Source organism: Oncorhynchus keta, chromosome 29 (assembly GCF_023373465.1).
Source record: "Oncorhynchus keta strain PuntledgeMale-10-30-2019 chromosome 29, Oket_V2, whole genome shotgun sequence".
Lineage (NCBI taxonomy): Eukaryota > Metazoa > Chordata > Actinopteri > Salmoniformes > Salmonidae > Oncorhynchus > Oncorhynchus keta.
Window position 1 is genome coordinate 53,406,703 of NC_068449.1, and position 17,206 is coordinate 53,423,908.

At 45.1% G+C, this 17,206-nt stretch overlaps 1 protein-coding gene across 1 annotated transcript in view; it reads left to right on the forward strand.

Annotated features, from left to right (window-relative positions):
• LOC118373768 (TBC1 domain family member 9-like) overlaps nucleotides 1–13,942 on the forward strand; it is a 30,070-nt gene extending 16,128 nt beyond the window's left edge. The window contains exons 8-22 of the mRNA XM_052486804.1: nucleotides 749–955; nucleotides 1,315–1,494; nucleotides 2,596–2,746; nucleotides 6,129–6,343; nucleotides 7,049–7,166; nucleotides 7,412–7,697; nucleotides 8,228–8,357; nucleotides 8,610–8,708; nucleotides 8,860–8,928; nucleotides 9,592–9,844; nucleotides 9,987–10,052; nucleotides 10,727–10,810; nucleotides 11,049–11,117; nucleotides 11,715–11,818; nucleotides 11,982–13,942. Of these exons, the coding sequence (XP_052342764.1) occupies nucleotides 749–955; nucleotides 1,315–1,494; nucleotides 2,596–2,746; nucleotides 6,129–6,343; nucleotides 7,049–7,166; nucleotides 7,412–7,697; nucleotides 8,228–8,357; nucleotides 8,610–8,708; nucleotides 8,860–8,928; nucleotides 9,592–9,844; nucleotides 9,987–10,052; nucleotides 10,727–10,810; nucleotides 11,049–11,117; nucleotides 11,715–11,818; nucleotides 11,982–12,773 (2,823 nt within the window). The 3' untranslated portion in view covers nucleotides 12,774–13,942. The remainder of the gene's footprint in view (nucleotides 1–748; nucleotides 956–1,314; nucleotides 1,495–2,595; nucleotides 2,747–6,128; nucleotides 6,344–7,048; nucleotides 7,167–7,411; nucleotides 7,698–8,227; nucleotides 8,358–8,609; nucleotides 8,709–8,859; nucleotides 8,929–9,591; nucleotides 9,845–9,986; nucleotides 10,053–10,726; nucleotides 10,811–11,048; nucleotides 11,118–11,714; nucleotides 11,819–11,981) is intronic.
• Nucleotides 13,943–17,206: the final 3,264 nt, after the last annotated feature.

Sequence of the window (17,206 nt, forward strand, 5' to 3'; positions counted from 1 at the left end):
GGCACTGAATCAATTCAGTCACCTAGTATGTGGGTTGATATGGTGAAACCTGTTGTGTGCTTGGTATGGTATGTTGGCCTTAGGTCATTGCACATGAGAATATTGACCTATGTGGTTAGATGGTGAAATAAATCCATACACATGTGATGGGTTACTGTAATTGGTGTTCTACATCGAACACTTTCTCATATGAAATAGGAGATTTATATCTTATGTTGCATCCTCATATCTTATGACTGACATGTGACTGGCGTATCTGTTGTCTGACACAACCGGGTGGTAGCAGGCTAGCACCTGATTACTCAACCCTGCACCTTAGAGGCTGCTGCCCAATATACATGGAATCACTGGTCACTTTAATAATGTTTACTTACTGCGTTACTCATCTCATATAATATATTTTATACTGTATTCAATTTACTAGTATTTTAGTCAATGCCACTCTGACATTGCTCATCCTAATATTTATATATTTCTTAACTCCATTCTTTTACTTTAGATGTGTGTGTATTGTTGTGAATTGTTAGATACTACTGCACCGTTGGAGCTAGGAACACAAGCATTACGCTACACCTGCAATAACATCTGCTAAATATGTGTATGTGACCAATAACATTTGATTTGTTATGACTGGCATATCTGTTGTCTGACATATGGCTGACATCTATTGTGACTGACATACCTGTTGTGACTGATACATGAATTACATATCTGTTGTGACAGACCTCTGTGTCTCTGTCCCTCCCAGGTGACGATAGTGGAGAAGGCAGACAGCTCCAACTTTTTCCCCAGCCCAGTGTCCATCAGCACCAAGAACAGGATGACCTTCCTGTTCGCCAACCTCAAGGACCGGGACTTCCTGGTCCAGAGGATCTCTGACTTCCTGCAGCAGACCACCTCCAAGATCTACTTCGAGAGGGAGACCACCGGGAGTGTGAACAGCTCCGACGATGAGGTGAGGGCACATCTACGTCATTGTATATCTAGGATGTTGTACATCATTTAGGTCTATACTCTTCCACAACTGCTCCCCAAGTTTGCTGATAAGTCTCCCTCTACTCCAGGTCTTCAGTAAATACTTAGCATGATTATTATCACAGGTCTCTGATCAGCTCTTATCATAAAGCACACTGCATTAACTATCCTTACCCTGATCCTGGACTTGTTCTGCTCTCCACCAGGTGTATTCTCAGTATTATTAGTTTGTCATCTCATCACAAGTCTCAGAACAGTTGTTATGATAAACTCATGATAATTTGTTGCATTAACAATCTCCTAATTCTGATCCTGAATCTGTGTCTCTCTCTCCTCTAGGTGTACTCCCAGCAGGGCTCTCTCCTCTCCAGCAGTCCCCAACGCAGCAGTCTGGGCTCAGAGGGCTCCTCCGAGGGTGAGCGCCAGTTTAACCTCAATGACAACAGCGTGCCCACCGCCACCCAGGCCCTCATGACCATGTACCGCCGCCGCTCGCCGGAGGAGTTCAACCCCAAACTGGTACGGTCATTGAATGTTCTGTTCACATGTTGGGGGCTCCCGAGTAGAGCAGCGGTCTAAGACACTGCATCTCAGTGCTAGAGGTGTCACTACAGACCCTGGTTCGATTCCAGGCTGTATCACAACCGGCTGTGATTGGGAGTCTCATAGGACGGCGCACACTTGGCCCAGCGTCATCTGGGTTTGGTTGGGGTAGGAATGTCATTGTAAATTAGAATTTGTCCTTAACTGACTTGCCTAGTTAAATAAACATGTGGTTGAACACAAGAAGATGCTATAGTAGAGAATTGGAATGATTGTAAATGATTGATGGAACTGAACTTTGACTAAATTAATTGAGTTGAATACATTTATTTACAGTGACACAATATTGTAACAAACTGTAATTGCGTGTATATACCTGCATGCTGAATAAGCCATTGGGAATCCAATTTCTGCATGTAGTAAGTAACCTGAGGCTTTTCCCAAGCCTCAAATCAAATTGTATTGCTTGCCTACAACTATTTAGCAGATGTGATTTAGGAGCCAGAAACAGAGCGGCCATGTCTGTCGGGTGCCATCAGTGTCTCAACCTTGATCTAAAACAAAGCTTGGCTTACAGTCAGTGTGTTCTGTTCCTGCTCTAACCTCCAGCTGGCTTTGCATTGCACAGTTCAAAGGCCTGCAGGGAAGTTGCAGATGTAGACCAATGGAGGGGGAAGTGTGTGGAAAGTATATTAAATCCAAGTTAATTGAAGTAAATAAAGCCTTAATGAAATTCTTCAGAGACCTCTAGGGGAGTATTTGTGCTGCATACGTCTGTGTCAAAAGTTAGAAATATTGTTTAGGCTTTGAAGGCTCTCTGGCTCGTTATTTAATGAGGTGGTAATTAGTTTTTTGCCTCCTACGAACCATCCTGATCTCTCTCGCTTACATTCTGTGTGTATTAAAACAATGTAAGCATGTCTACTTTCTTTCTCTCGCTCTCTCTGTCCTTGAACATCATTCTGTAGTTCTCTCTAAGGGGAGCTTTACTGGCATGAAATGTGTCTCTTATGACATTTCTCTTTTTTCTTTTTCCAACACATGCAAGATTAACTGTCAATTTGTATTTTTCCCCAGGCGAAGGAGTTCCTGAAGGAACAGGCGTGGAAGAACCACATCACCGAGTACGGCCAGGGGGTGTGTATGTACCGTACAGAGAAGACCAAGGACCTGGTGCTTAAAGGCATTCCAGAGAACATGAGGGGAGAGCTGTGGCTGCTCTTCTCCGGTGAGGCCAACAGTCGCACGCGTTCTCACAAACAGTCCGTGAGCATGATCTCACAATGCACTCTCACATTCACTGTACATACTCATTTGTATATTACATTATGCCCCGATTCTTGACATTCATATACTCGACTTTCACTCATTCTGTATCTCCACAAGCCACGCTGACACAAAACTCAAAGACCACAGATAGACAGTACTACGTGCTCATACACCAACTCCTAACCTGCATTCGGCATCATGTGGTCCATGCTCACATCTCATTACTATAGTTATTGTTATCAAGGAGGAAAAACAACAGGAGAAACACATCAGATTTTAGTTTTGGGTTTTCCCAAACCCCCTTTTGTGTTATGAGCACAGAATGGTTCATCATCCAGGTGTATTAGAATTATTGATATTAGTCAAATATTAGCTTTTCTTTCAGTGTACTTATGGATTTGGGTAGTCTCATTAAACATGCATTAGCTTGGCCTTGGCAACGTATTCCATTCCCATCTCCTGCCTGAGCAGCAGTATCGTACTGTATCTAACCTGTAACTGGGCTGCATGCTTCACGTCCACTGCTACAGCATACAGTGCCTTGCGAAAGTATTTGGCCCCCTTGAACTTTGCGACCTTTTGCCACATTTCAGGCTTCAAACATAAAGATATAAAACTGTATTTTTTTTTGTGAAGAATCAACAACAAGTGGGACACAATCATGAAGTGGAACGACATTTATTGGATATTTCAAGCTTTTTTAACAAATCAAAAACTGAAAAATTGGGCATGCAAAATTATTCAGCCCCCTGAAGTTAATACTTTGTAGCGCCACCTTTTGCTGCGATTACAGCTGTAAGTCGCTTGGGGTATGTCTCTATCAGTTTTGCACATCGAGAGACTGAAATTTTTTCCCATTCCTCCTTGCAAAACAGCTCGAGCTCAGTGAGGTTGGATGGAAAGCATTTGTGAACAGCAGTTTTCAGTTCTTTCCACATATTCTCAATTGGATTCAGGTCTGGACTTTGACTTGGCCATTCTAACACCTGGATATGTTTATTTTTGAACCATTCCATTGTAGATTTTGCTTTATGTTTTGGATCATTGTCTTGTTGGAAGACAAATCTCCGTCCCAGTCTCAGGTCTTTTGCAGACTCCATCAGGTTTTCTTCCAGAATGGTCCTGTATTTGGCTCCATCCATCTTCCCATCAATTTTAACCATCTTCCCTGTCCCTGCTGAAGAAAAGCAGGCCCAAACCATGATGCTGCCACCATGTTTGACAGTGGGGATGGTGTGTTCAGGGTGTTGCTTTTACGCCAAACATAACGTTTTGCATTGTTGCCAAAAAGTTCAATTTTGGTTTCATCTGACCAGAGCACCTTCTTCCACATGTTTGGTGTGTCTCGCTTGTGGCAAACTTTAAACAACACTTTTTATGGATATCTTTAAGAAATGGCTTTCTTCTTGCCACTCTTCCATAAAGGCCAGATTTGTGCAATATACAACTGATTGTTGTCCTATGGACAGAGTCTCCCACCTCAGCTGTAGATATCTGCAGTTCATCCAGAGTGATCATGGGCCTCTTAGCTGCATCTCTGATCAGTCTTCTCCTTGTATGAGCTGAAAGTTTAGAGGGACGGCCAGTTCTTGGTAGATTTGCAGTGGTCTGATACTCCTTCCATTTCAATATTATCACTTGCACAGTGCTCCTTGGGATGTTTAAAGCTTGGGTAATCTTTTTGTATCCAAATCCGGCTTTAAACTTCTTCACAACAGTATCTCGGACCTGCCTGGTGTGTTCCTTGTTCTTCATGATGCTCTCTGCGCTTTTAACGGACCTCTGAGACTATCACAGTGCAGGTGCATTTATACGGAGACTTGATTACACACAGGTGGATTGTATTTATCATCATTAGTCATTTGGGTCAACATTGGATCATTCAGAGATCCTCACTGAACTTCTGGAGAGAGTTTGCTGCACTGAAAGTAAAGGGCGTGCAAAATTATTCAGCCCCTATGTTTCAGTTTTTGATTTGTTAAAAAAGTTTGAAATATCCAATAAATGTCGTTCCACTTCATGATTGTGTCCCACTTGTTGTTGATTCTTCACAAAAATATACAGTTTTATATCTTTGTTTGAAGCCTGAATTGTGGAAAAAGGTCGCAAAGTTCAAGGGGGCCGAATACTTTCGCAAGGCACTGTATTACAGTGAGAGCACACATTCTATAGTCTGCTTACTGTACGCCAAACTGAACACTGTCAGTCTGGTTTAACCAGGCTTTACAAACACAGCAGCTTATGTAGGGGTTGTGTTAGAGACGTAGGCCTACATTGTGACCACCGTAGCTTTGAAAAGCTGACCTATATAAATAAACCTGAAGAACCAGTTGGCCTACAGGGAGAGTCACTGCTGAGATCACCAAACAATGTTTTATACTTCAGCCTCTTCTTCCTGGAGGAAATGCCTTGCACCCACGCGACAGCACTAACAGTTAGCGACTATCTACCTGCTCTTTCCGTCCCCTAGTGACCTACTTGTGGTACCTTCCGCAGTCGCCATGGTAACCATACATCTGCACTTCCTGGAGGGACTGGTGTGTTTACATGTTAGCCTAGCGTCTCTGTTGGCGAAGCTCGCTAGCTGTGTTTTTATGTGGAGGAAGATGCAGAAGTTGAATGCAACCGCTATACTTTTCCCTCTACTCACTGTCACAGTGGGAACTGTTGATAAGCCTGAGTTTGACTGCGCTAGAAGCGTGAGTTTGAGGGTGTTATGATTCAACAGACTTTTACCCAGGACCCCACCCCCCACCCCTCCCCTCTTAATGGTTTAGCCTATGTTGTTGTTGCTGCTTCCACAGCTGGGAGTACAGGACTGCTATAAAGGCACTAAGGTTTTAGTGTAGAAGTGATTCTGCCTAAAGTGAGAGTGGAAGGCTTACCTCTGCATGTCTACTGGCTGCTTGCCGCATCCCTCCGTTAGTAGAGATGGAATGAGCAATGGCTTGAGTTCTGGTTTCATCACTCCAACCATTTCTGAAACTGATTACATTGAATATGCAATGCCATTGCAATGCTAGCCTAATTTAACCAGGTGTAAAATAAACGCCTGAAACTAGATCCCCTATTATGGTCTTGAAGAGAATCAAAAAATAACTGTTGGGGGGAGGTTCTCTGTTCAACCAATCCAGTAAATGTGGAGGAGTTAACGCAACATCTTAACGTCCAAATGCGGAAGTCTCATAACAGGCTCTCTTTCCATTTCCCCCTGAAAATCTTAGGCCTGACATTAACTTTTTCACCAGACCAATTTTTTAAAATGGCAATTGGCTGATGGTCTGGTGCCAATGGACCTTGTTTAATGCTATACTAACTGTGGTCCCTATATCCCGCCCAAGGGGCGATCAACGAGATGGCGACCCACCCTGGCTACTATGAGGACCTAGTAGAGAAGTCTATGGGGAAGTACAACCTGGCCACGGAGGAGATCGAGAGAGACCTGCACCGCTCCCTCCCTGAACACCCAGCCTTCCAGAACGAGATGGGGATCGCTGCCCTACGAAGGGTCCTTACTGCCTACGCCTTCAGAAACCCCAACATAGGCTACTGCCAGGTACACACATGGTATATAGTATACACGCATGGTATATAGTATACACACACAGACGCACCAGTCCTGTCGCTCAAGATCCACTGCCAAAGCAGAATGTCATGAGATTACTTCAAAACCGGCCTCTAGGGGCAATGTTGGCGCTATTACCTTTAAGTCCTGTGGACAGGGATGGCGGATGGTCGTAAGCTGCGAGCTCCGGCTCTGAAAGTCGCGTGTTCAATCCCAGCGCTAAGCACTATTTTTGTCTATCCCAAACCTTAACCCTTAACCATTCAGAATGCCTAATCTTCAAAATGTTATGTTTGTGGACAAACATCTGATTCTGCAGTGAGATCGTGAGAGCTTGTTACACACACATTTATTTTACAACACAAACATTCACACTGCTCTTCAGTTTATAAATGGTCAAGTCACATAGTAGTTTGCCACTTCTATAGCTGTCCTGACTCCCCCACAGGTCCCTAATCTCGGTTCCCCCTGCGGGTCGAAGCCATGTGGTTCCCTCTTGACTGCCAGTCCATCTGTTGGCAGCTTGAAACTCTGAAGGCGTTTAACTCAGGCTGAAAACTGTAGTCCAGACCTACTGTCACATAGCTGTTTAATTTGATTCTTGTTTTGCTTTTTGATGGGCTTTGAGATTCTGTAAAGAAAAGCGCTATAAAAGTTGAATGTATTATTCTGAATAATCTTGGTGGTTCTTCCTAGGCCATGAACATTGTGACGTCGGTGCTGCTGCTGTATGCTAAAGAGGAGGAGGCCTTCTGGCTGCTGGTGGCTCTGTGTGAGCGGATGCTGCCTGACTACTACAACACCAGGGTCGTAGGTCAGTTGGAAGCTCCTGGAATGAGGCTGTAGTAGGGCAATGGGTGGCTTTGTGGTCGACTGGTGTGTTTGCCTCTGCGTTTTTAACTTTGTCTCAGTGTCTCTATTTTCTGTTTTGTGTTCAGATGTGTGTATGTGTCCCTCAGTCTTTGTGCATATCTGTTGGCATCATTCTCCCTCTTACTGTATCAGTGTCCGCATAGGCCTCTTTTCTGTCTTGCTAACCTCCCACTTCTCCTTCTCCAGGAGCTCTGGTAGACCAGGGTGTTTTTGAGGAGCTGGCCAGGGAGTACGTCCCTGAACTCTACGACTGCATGCAGGACCTGGGAGTCATCTCTACCATTTCCCTCTCCTGGTTCCTCACCCTGTTCCTCAGTGTCATGCCCTTCGAGAGTGCCGTGGTGGTGGTCGACTGCTTCTTCTACGAGGGCATCAAGGTCATCTTCCAGCTGGCACTCAGGGTGCTGCACGCCAACATCCACCAGCTGCTGGGGGCCAAGGACGATGGAGAGGCCATGACCGTGCTGGGAAGGTGAGGACGGGTGGGGGTGGAAGACCGACAAGGGGCCAAAGATACTAAAACGGGGCTTTTCAATTTCGGTCCTAGAGGGCAGAAACACTTCTTGATTTGTTTCTACCTGGTAGTTAATTGTATTCACCTGGTGCACCAGGTCTGATGAAAACCAGAAGGGTTTTTATTCCTGCAGTACCAGAATTCGAACAGCCCTGGACTAAAGGGACATGATTGGTAGGCCAACTCATGACTGGAACCCTGAACCTAACCTGAACTAAAACCCTAACCTTTGCCCTGACCTTAATCCTAACCATAACCAATTAGGTCATTCAACATGGGTTTGCTGGTCAGTCATGGTACTTTAGTTTTTCACTCAAAGAGCAGACCCCATGAGTCGGGTCAAAGGTCAAATTGTGTTGGCGGAAGTGACACGAGAGATCATCTTGTTTTGAAACACTGCAGTAAGAACACTTCTTAATTCAATTAAAGCTTGATATTGATAAGCTGTCAATATAAAGGATTTGGTTGTGTGACACGTTTGTGTGTAGGTACCTGGACAGCGTGTCCAATAAGGACAGCACCCTGCCTCCCATCCCCCACCTGCACTCCCTGCTGACAGACGATGGGGATCCCCACCCGGAGGTGGACATCTTCAAGCTGGTCCGCAGCTCCTACGAGGTGAGTCTTCGCACCATGACCAGGGCACCGTCATTCAATCACTCCTTCAATCTGTCAGAGATGGGGTCAATTAAGTTTAAATGGAATTCAGCCCAACCATGCTTCCTAGACCCAAGTGTATTCACTGGTAGAACTGTCACTCTGTTTTGACCTTTACTCTGGCTGGTGATTATGCAGTCTCAGTGAATATCCCAGCCGTAGGATAGCAGCAGTGTTGACCTCTCTCTCTCGGTCCCGTGTGGCTGTTTGTAGAAGTTTGGCTCCATCAGGGCAGACGTGATCGAGCAGATGCGCTTCAAACAGAGGCTAAGGGTCATCCAGACCATCGAGGACACCACCAAACGCAACGTGGTAACGACCCCTGCTATTACACACTGTATGGTACACCCGATGTTGGGTGTGGAGGATTTCAAGTCATTTTAAGCCATTGTTTCTGATTGTATTCAATGCTGGTTAGTTCTGATCTCCTCACACAGCTCCTAAATCCACTGTTCTCTTTCAGGTCAGAACCATTGTCACGGAGACTGCCTTCAGCATCGACGAACTGGAGGAGCTCTACGTTCTGTTCAAGGTGAGTGACAGCCATGCTGTAGCCAATATGAACTAAATGGAACTGACCTCTAACCAATAGGAACTTAAAGGAACTAATCTCTTCCTGTATTGCTTTTCCTCAGCCTCCCTTTCTCTTTGGCAGGGCGTCTCATTTCTCCTAGCTCTCACATAGTGCCCTGCTGCCACGGCAACACTGAATTATGGGCTATAGTTGGAGCCGGTACTTAATATCCATAGAGACAGACCTAAAACCCTGGCAACAGCATTTTACTCTTCATCCATTAACACAACGGACGCTCACTGCTCAGTCCTGTTAGAGGACATGGAGAAAGATGGATCTTCAGCACAGTTCTAATGGTCAGGGTTGCTGGTATAAGATGTTAGAAGTAGAGAACTTTTAATACCCAGTGTTGTACAATGTTCACATTGTTCTCTGATAACATGATATCTCTGATATCCATTAGAAACATTGTGCAAAGCAATTCAGCGGTATCTATATGCATTTCCTCACCTTGGGCGACCACATTTACCCACATTTAGCATAGGTATCACCATTTGGTCTCATTCCACCTCGCTTCTTTATACTTAACATTTTCTAGAAAACTGCTACATAAATGTAATATATTTATTTAATTCACATTAAAAGCCTGTTGAATCTATTTCTACCATCTTCATTCTCCAGGCGGAACACCTGACCAGCTGCTATTGGGGTGGAACGGGTGGCAGCAACCCCACGGAGCGCCACGACCCCAGCCTGCCCTACCTGGAGCAGTACCGCATCGACCTGGAGCAGTTCAGGGGGCTGTTCTCCCTGCTCTTCCCCTGGGCCCCTGTCAACGGGGCCCATGCAGACCTCCTGGCCCTGCGCTTCTTCAGGCTCCTGGACCATAACGGAGACTCTCTGATTAATTTCCGGGAGTTTATTACTGGACTGAGTGAGTATTGGTGGAGGTGGGTGAGGGGGTGTATCAAATAGAAGTTGACTAACAATTGTAGCAACTGGTCAAAATGGATATTAAGTCTATATAGACATAATGAAATGTTATGACAAATTATCACATCTATGGTGTATTTCAGGTGTTTTATGCCATGGGGATCTGACTGAGAAACTGAAGCTCCTGTACAAGATGCATGTGATTCCTGGTAAGTATGTGTGTGTGTGTACTGTTCACAGAGAGGGACTCCAGAGGGAAATCTATACTCCTTATATGCTGTCATAACTGAGTGAGGGGGAGGATGTTTTAAGGATAGGGGATTGGATTTATTTACTGTAAAGGAGCAAAGATGAATTATTTTGTTCTCTCTCTCGCTTGGTTGAGCATATGGAGAAGGGAAGCTGCGGTTGGATGGTGCTCAAGACTCACACAGCAGTATTTTCACTCTGCTGGAAATCTACCTCTCAATCAGAAGAGCTTTCATGGCTCTCTGGCTCAGGTCGTGTTAATTCCCTGTATAACAGCAAAGCCTGAAGCAGCTATTGTTTTGGTTCTCGGAATGATGGGGTTAGCTTTTTTCCTTTGCCAGCCACATGGAAATATTGTCTCTGGCAGAATGATATATGTTGAGAACTAACAGATGTTTAGCGAGAGGAGGATACAGAAATGACTTCAGACTTATGATCAAACATTGGGATGTGTGAGGCCTCGATGGAAAGATAATGATAAATGGATACAATTTATATTGCACTTTTTCAACTGCAGTATTTGAGGCGTTATGATAACGCCCCTTACAGCACTTGGAAAGGCGCTATATAAATGCTATCAATTATAATAACAATGGTAAGGCCTAAAATGTTGTATCTTCCTGTCCCCTCCCAGAGGTGACCCATGAGCAGGAACCAGACTCTGCCTTCGAGGCCACCCAGTACTTCTTTGAGGACATCACCCCGGAAACTTCCAATGGTAGGCCATGTCCTCGTCAACACGCCAGAGGTTACACAATGTTTCCACCCCAAATTGCACCCTTTTCCCTGTATAGTCCACTAATGTTGACCAGAGCCTTATGTGCTCTCAATCACAGTCACACTCCACTCATGGCATGCATCAACCTATTTCAACCTCCCACTTTTTTTTGTCTTCTTCAGATAACTTCCTAATGTGTCCTTTGACCTTTGCACTCTTGACCTTTCCCTTCCTCCAGGCCTTGACCCCAAGTGCAAGAGCGAGAAGGATGATGGCTTTGTCAGGGTCACGTTCAAGACTGAGAAAGGTACGCACTGCTATAAAACAGTTATGAGACATGCGTATCTATCGCTAGTTTGTAAATGCTCAAATCTAAATGATAATACCTTAAGCCACAAATTCTACCGTTCATGTTCCTTTTGTTGTTGCAAAGGCCTTTATTTACTGTACCTCAAGAACACTCATCTCACTGTAAGGAACTTAGCTGTAGCTCTCTAATCTCCATACACACACATCCCAATAGTCTGGGATGAAAAGGGGAAGCACTGTTACTTTTCTATGTATCATGTTTTCTTGGAGCAAAATGGTCTACGGTCGCTGATTAGGGACGATATACTTACTGATTTTCCAGAAAATAAAATTCCCATTAAAGCAATAGATTCCTAATAGAATTGAACAGTCTCAAAGTGCAACTGGGAGTGTTGCATGTTAAATAGTCCCCAAGCTAGGCCTGCATGCCACTTCAGTTTATTGAGGGCATTATTGGTGCATGTTCTCTTATTCATTAAACACTTTCTCCTTGACAACAGCACATACATTAGTTGTTGTTATGGCCTCCTATAAATAGTCAGTGTGCCAGGCTGCTAGCTTTTAACAATCTTAACGGCCACCTCTGTTTCTACAGTGAAGAAACTACACACCCCTGACTACCGCCACTACCTGAGGCTGTGGAACCAGGGCACCAAGAACAAACTGGACAACATGAAGGATCTACCCAAACTCAACCAGGTAAGAGCATTAAGAACCACTCCACCTCCCCAGGGGGAGTCAGTGGAGTCCACTTGATCAATGTGGCTGTGTGAGGCTATGAAATTGTGTGTCGTGCCAATGAATCTACCTCATCTTCCATCCCAGGCTAACCTGTATGTCTTCCACTCTCTCTCTCCTTCAGAGCCAGTTCATAGAGCTGTGCAAGACACTGTACAACATGTTCAGCGAGGACGCCCAGGAGCAGGAGCTGTACCACGCCACGGCCACCGTCACTAGCCTGCTGCTGGAAATGGGCGAGGTGGGCAAGCTCTTCTGCCATTCCAAGGACCAGGAGGAGCAGGACCAGGATGATCCAGAGGAGGCCAAAACCAGTGGGCCAGCCCGAGATGGAGGGACCAAGCCTGGGGGTGTCTTCCAGCAGAGGGGCCAGGGGGAGAAGGAGAGCCAGGCTAGGCCCTGTGGCCCTGTGAAGAGGGATGGCAGGGGCGAGCAGCTGTCTGCCATGGAGGACATTAAGCTGGAGGACTCGTCCCCGAAGGACACGGGGACATCGTCCTCCATGCTCATCTCAGATGACGAGACCAAAGATGACACGTCCATGTCGTCCTACTCGGTGCTCAGCGGCGGCTCCCATGAGCTCGACGACAAGCTTCACTGCGAGGACATTAATGACGACACGGTCCTGGTGCGCAGCAAGAACGGGCCCCATGGTGGAGGGGTAGGGAACGGGCTTCACGGTGAAGGTGGGCCCCATGGCAGAGATGGGGGGCTGCCTCACAGCACCAGCATAGATAAAGACTGGGCCATCACCTTTGAGCAGTTCCTGGCATCGGTGCTCACTGAGCAGGCCCTGGTGCTTTACTTCGAGAAGCCAGTGGAGGTGGCCGCACGTATCACCAATGCCAAGAATGTGAGGAAAGTGGGGTGCTCCCTACTGTCCGCTAGCGACTATGAGATCTCCCTGTCTGGGTAACTAATGCCTCAATGAAAAAGAGAATTTACAGAGACAGACTCTTGCTCTGTAGGTTGACTGCTTCGGAAACAGGGAAACATGTCATGTAAATGTACAACGTGAAAAACCCAGTCTTCTCCTCTTTGTTGGGTGACAAGAATTACAGTCTGCTAGAACTGAAAAGTTTAACATTTGTGTGCAATACTATAAGAGTAAAGAAATCAAATAAATACCTGCTCTTAGCAATGTATTTTACCAGATGTCAACAACCTGTTTTATCTTTAGGGTTAGAAGATTCTGTTCAGCAGAGGGACCAGGGAAGGACAAAAAGGGCTTTATTGACCTTTGACCTCAAAAGTAATTCAGGCAGAGCTGTGGTGTGTGTACTGTACATGTTTTTAGCTGTGCTTGCTGTACTTTATATGAAGTCATGTATACATGTTACTACTAATAATAGCTAAACCAGTTAGACTACTACGTATCATGATGTTTAAGTCTTACAGACCACCAGCCCAGTCCAGGAGTGGCCTGTCACAGTCCCAGAGGAACACTGCTCAGTCGTTGTAGAGTTCTGTCACCCGCTAACTCATTAGCCGCTAGGCTAATTGACTAACAGCAACCTGTGGGGCAGTGGTACTCACTGCTAATCTATTAACCGCTAATTTACACTAGAAACAATGGTTAAGAGGGGTAGCATCCGTTAGCTACAATGAAGAAGTGACTGTACTTCTAGAGTTGGGAAGATTAGTTGCTGCCGCTTCAGGATAACCCACACTTGCACTGGAATGAAATATGAATGGTGGTGAAAGCTTTCTGACTAGATGTACTTCAGTAAATTCACTAAGGAAAACACTGTTTAGATTTCATTTGTGTGGTAGCTTAGCCTGCATACTGAACTGTAGAGCACACGCACTTTGTTTTATCAGGAAAAAATGACATTTACAACATCTTTCCTTTTAATTCCATAAGCATGTTTTCTGCCTTTTTTCTGTGCCACTCCTGCACTCGTCGTCAGCAGACCCCAAAAGCGTCTTCTTTTTTTTTAAACAATGTTTTTGAACTTTTTGCTCTGTATATTTTTATGCTGTTTTATATATTTTTTTGTTCCAATGTGAATTGATTTTTTCATGTACAAAGGTCATGATTTTAAGTGTACCACTTCAACTAATTAAAGTGTAGAATGAACAGTCTTACGCTACATATTAAAAATGTCTCATGTCTCTTTATGGGATTTATCCATTAGGGTTGCTCATACTGTAGCTCATACTCATACTGTAGCCTGGGATAAATATTGATACGCTCTGTTTGAGAGTTGATAGTTGATTGATACGCTCTGTTTGAGAGTTGATAGTTGATTGATACGCTCTGTTTGACATTGAGAGGGGAAGACGTCTCTATACAGAGATGGAGACAGAGCAACCTCTGCTGGAGAAGAGAATGTTCCAGAATCAGACCCAAAATCCTGTAATGCCACCAAAGATAAGGATAAATGAGGATGCTTTCATAAGGCTGTTTATCATTGAAAGAATGTCAGTTCCTGTCTACTTAAGGGGGTGGCTCTCCCATAGACACCAATGCGATAGCAGTTGGGTCTGGTCTACTCAGCTACATTTTAAACAAGAAAAAAATGAGGGAGTAGAATATCTGTCACCACTGCAAATACTTTTCTCTTTTCTACCTAAGCGAAGGGTTAATGGCTAACATTTTTGCAGTTCTCTAGCTTTGACAATGGTGTGCAGTGTCAGCGTGGGAGACATGCTGAAATAGAGACTTTGTCACATACAGGTTGTTTGTGAAATCTCTCGCTTTCTTCTCATCTGCTGCTCTGCAGATGATTGGGGGTGTGGTTCAGGTTGACCAATAAGAGCTTGCCATTGTAATGCATATGGGAACATTCTCTAGCAATGATTAATCCATTAACGTAGTAATGGATTGGGTTGAAGTGTTTACTGGTCTGCTAATACGTCATTCTCTGTCCTCCTTTGACTGCAGTTATGTAATAATTGTTCATCCCAGGACCTGAGCAAATGCATCATGTCCCTAAATTATGGATTCAAAGGTCATTAGAATGTAGAACAGGGTTTCCCAAACTCGGTCCTGGGGCCCCCCTGGGTACACGTGTTTGCCCTTGCACGACACAGCTGATTCAGGACCGTCTTTGGGAAACTGATGTAGAACACTGGATTTTAATTAATGTTCTGTGTTTTTAGGATAAAGAATTTGATTTAAATTATTAACATCTAATTAATCATGTGTGATGCTGAATGATAGCGTTTATTTTTTTTACCATTCATCCCAGAGCCTACACTGTCTTATGTGTGGTAGCAAACAATGTCCCCAATTCCCTCTTGCTTTTAGGATTATTTTCTGTTTAAACTCCAATCACCGTTTTTTCCTCTTTGTCCACAGGGGTAATATGTTAACCAATGATGTTCTGTTTATCAAGTTCTCATTCCTGTGTGTTTACCATGAACCTGGGTGGTCAGCCTAACCGCGCTTCTTAACATCCGAAAGCTAGCCGCACCAATGTGCCTGAGGAAGCACTGTTCAACTGACGACTGAGGTCGGCATACAGGTTGCCCGGCGCACCACAAGGAGTCGCTAGGGTGCCCCCCCCCCGGCCAAACCCTCCCCCAACCCGGATGATGCTGGCCCAATTGTGTGCTGCGTTATGGGACTCCCGATCATGGCTGGTTGTGATACAGCCTGGGATCGAACCCGGGTCTGTAGTGATGCCTCTAGCACTGCCTTAGTGCCTTAGACCTCTGTGCCCCTCGGGAGGCCCAGAGTCAGTTTTGTCTTTTACATAAAAAGGTGGCGTTTCTCAGGAGCTGAGCTGAAGAGGGAGAGAGGGAAAACACCCTGCTGTTAGGCAATACTCTTATCAGCCCCATTTGACATTTAGTCCCAAGTTCACGTCACAACCCTCCCACTTCTGTCACCTCTGTATATTGACCGAGAGGCAAACTCTTCACTCCACATGTACCAGCATTACGATTTGAACGGTTCTGGGACATCATTCCATTCCAACATGTGCTCAAACATTTTGTCCCCCTAAAAACACCAGTGACATGTAACTTATTGTAGAGAATTAAGGTAGCTGCTAGCATGGTTAAACCAGACTGCTGAACACTACAGCCTGGTATGTTTAAACGTCTCTATCAATAGGCAGCCAATCGAAATAAAGCCAACTATCTCACCTGGTCTGTCACAATTTCATCAGGAACACCAGTTACCTTTTGACAGACTGTCATGAATCTGGCTGTTAGCCAATTAAACTCTACCTTAAGCCCCTGTCCTCCACACCCTAACTCCTATTGGCTGAGAGCTTAGACAAGCCTCTCGACAGCTGGTACGATGGGTCCCCTGCACGTTACTGATGTTATTACTAGAAATGTTGTAGATAAGCAACATATTGTTGTAATGAAGTGAATGATTACATTCAGTAAACCCATCTTCGTGTTACTGATACTTCTGATATTCATATAGGTCTGCTGGTAGCTGTGGGGTGAACAGATTAAAAGAGCCCCAGTGGTTCCAAATACTCTGTAGTAGATAGCTATGTAAACTCAGCAAAAAAAGAAATGTCCCTTTTTCAGGACCCTGTCTTTCAAAGATAATTAGTAAAAATCCAAATAACTTCACAGATCTTCACTGTAAAGGGTTTAACAGCTTCCCATGCTTGGTCAATGAACCATAAACAATTAATGAACATGCACCTGTGGAACGGTCGTTAAGACACTAACAGCTTACAGATGGTAGGCAATTAAGGTCACAGTTGTGAAAACGTAGGACACTAAAGAGGTATTTCTACTGACTCTGAAAAACACAAATAAAGATGCTCAGGGTCCCTGCTCATCTGCGTGAATGTGCCTTAGGCATGCTGCAAGGAGGCATGAGGACTGCAGATGTGGCCAGGGCACTAAATTGCAATGTCCGTACTGTGAGACGCCTAAGACAGCACTACAGGGAGACGGGACAGACAGCTGATCGCCCTCACAGTGGCGGAGCACGTGCAACAACACCTGCACAGGATCGGTACATCTGAACATCAGACCTGCGGGACAGGTACAGGATGGCAACAACTGCCCGAGTTACACCAGGAACGCACAATCCCTCCATCAGTGCTCAGACTGTCCGCAATAGGCTGAGAAAGGCTGGACTGAGGGCTTGTAGGCCTGTTGTAGTAAGGCAGGTCCTCACCAGACATCACCGGCAACGACGTCGCCTATGGGCACAAACCCACCGTCGCTGGACCAGACAGGACTAACAAAAAGTGCTCTTCACTGATGAGGTGCAGTTTAGTCTCACCAGGGGTGATGATCTGATTCGAGATTATAGTCGAAGGAATGAGCATTACACCGAGGCCTGTACTCTGGAGCGGGAGCGATTTAGAAGTGGATGGTCCGTCATGGTCTCGGGCGGTGTGTCACAGCATCATCGGACTGAGCTTG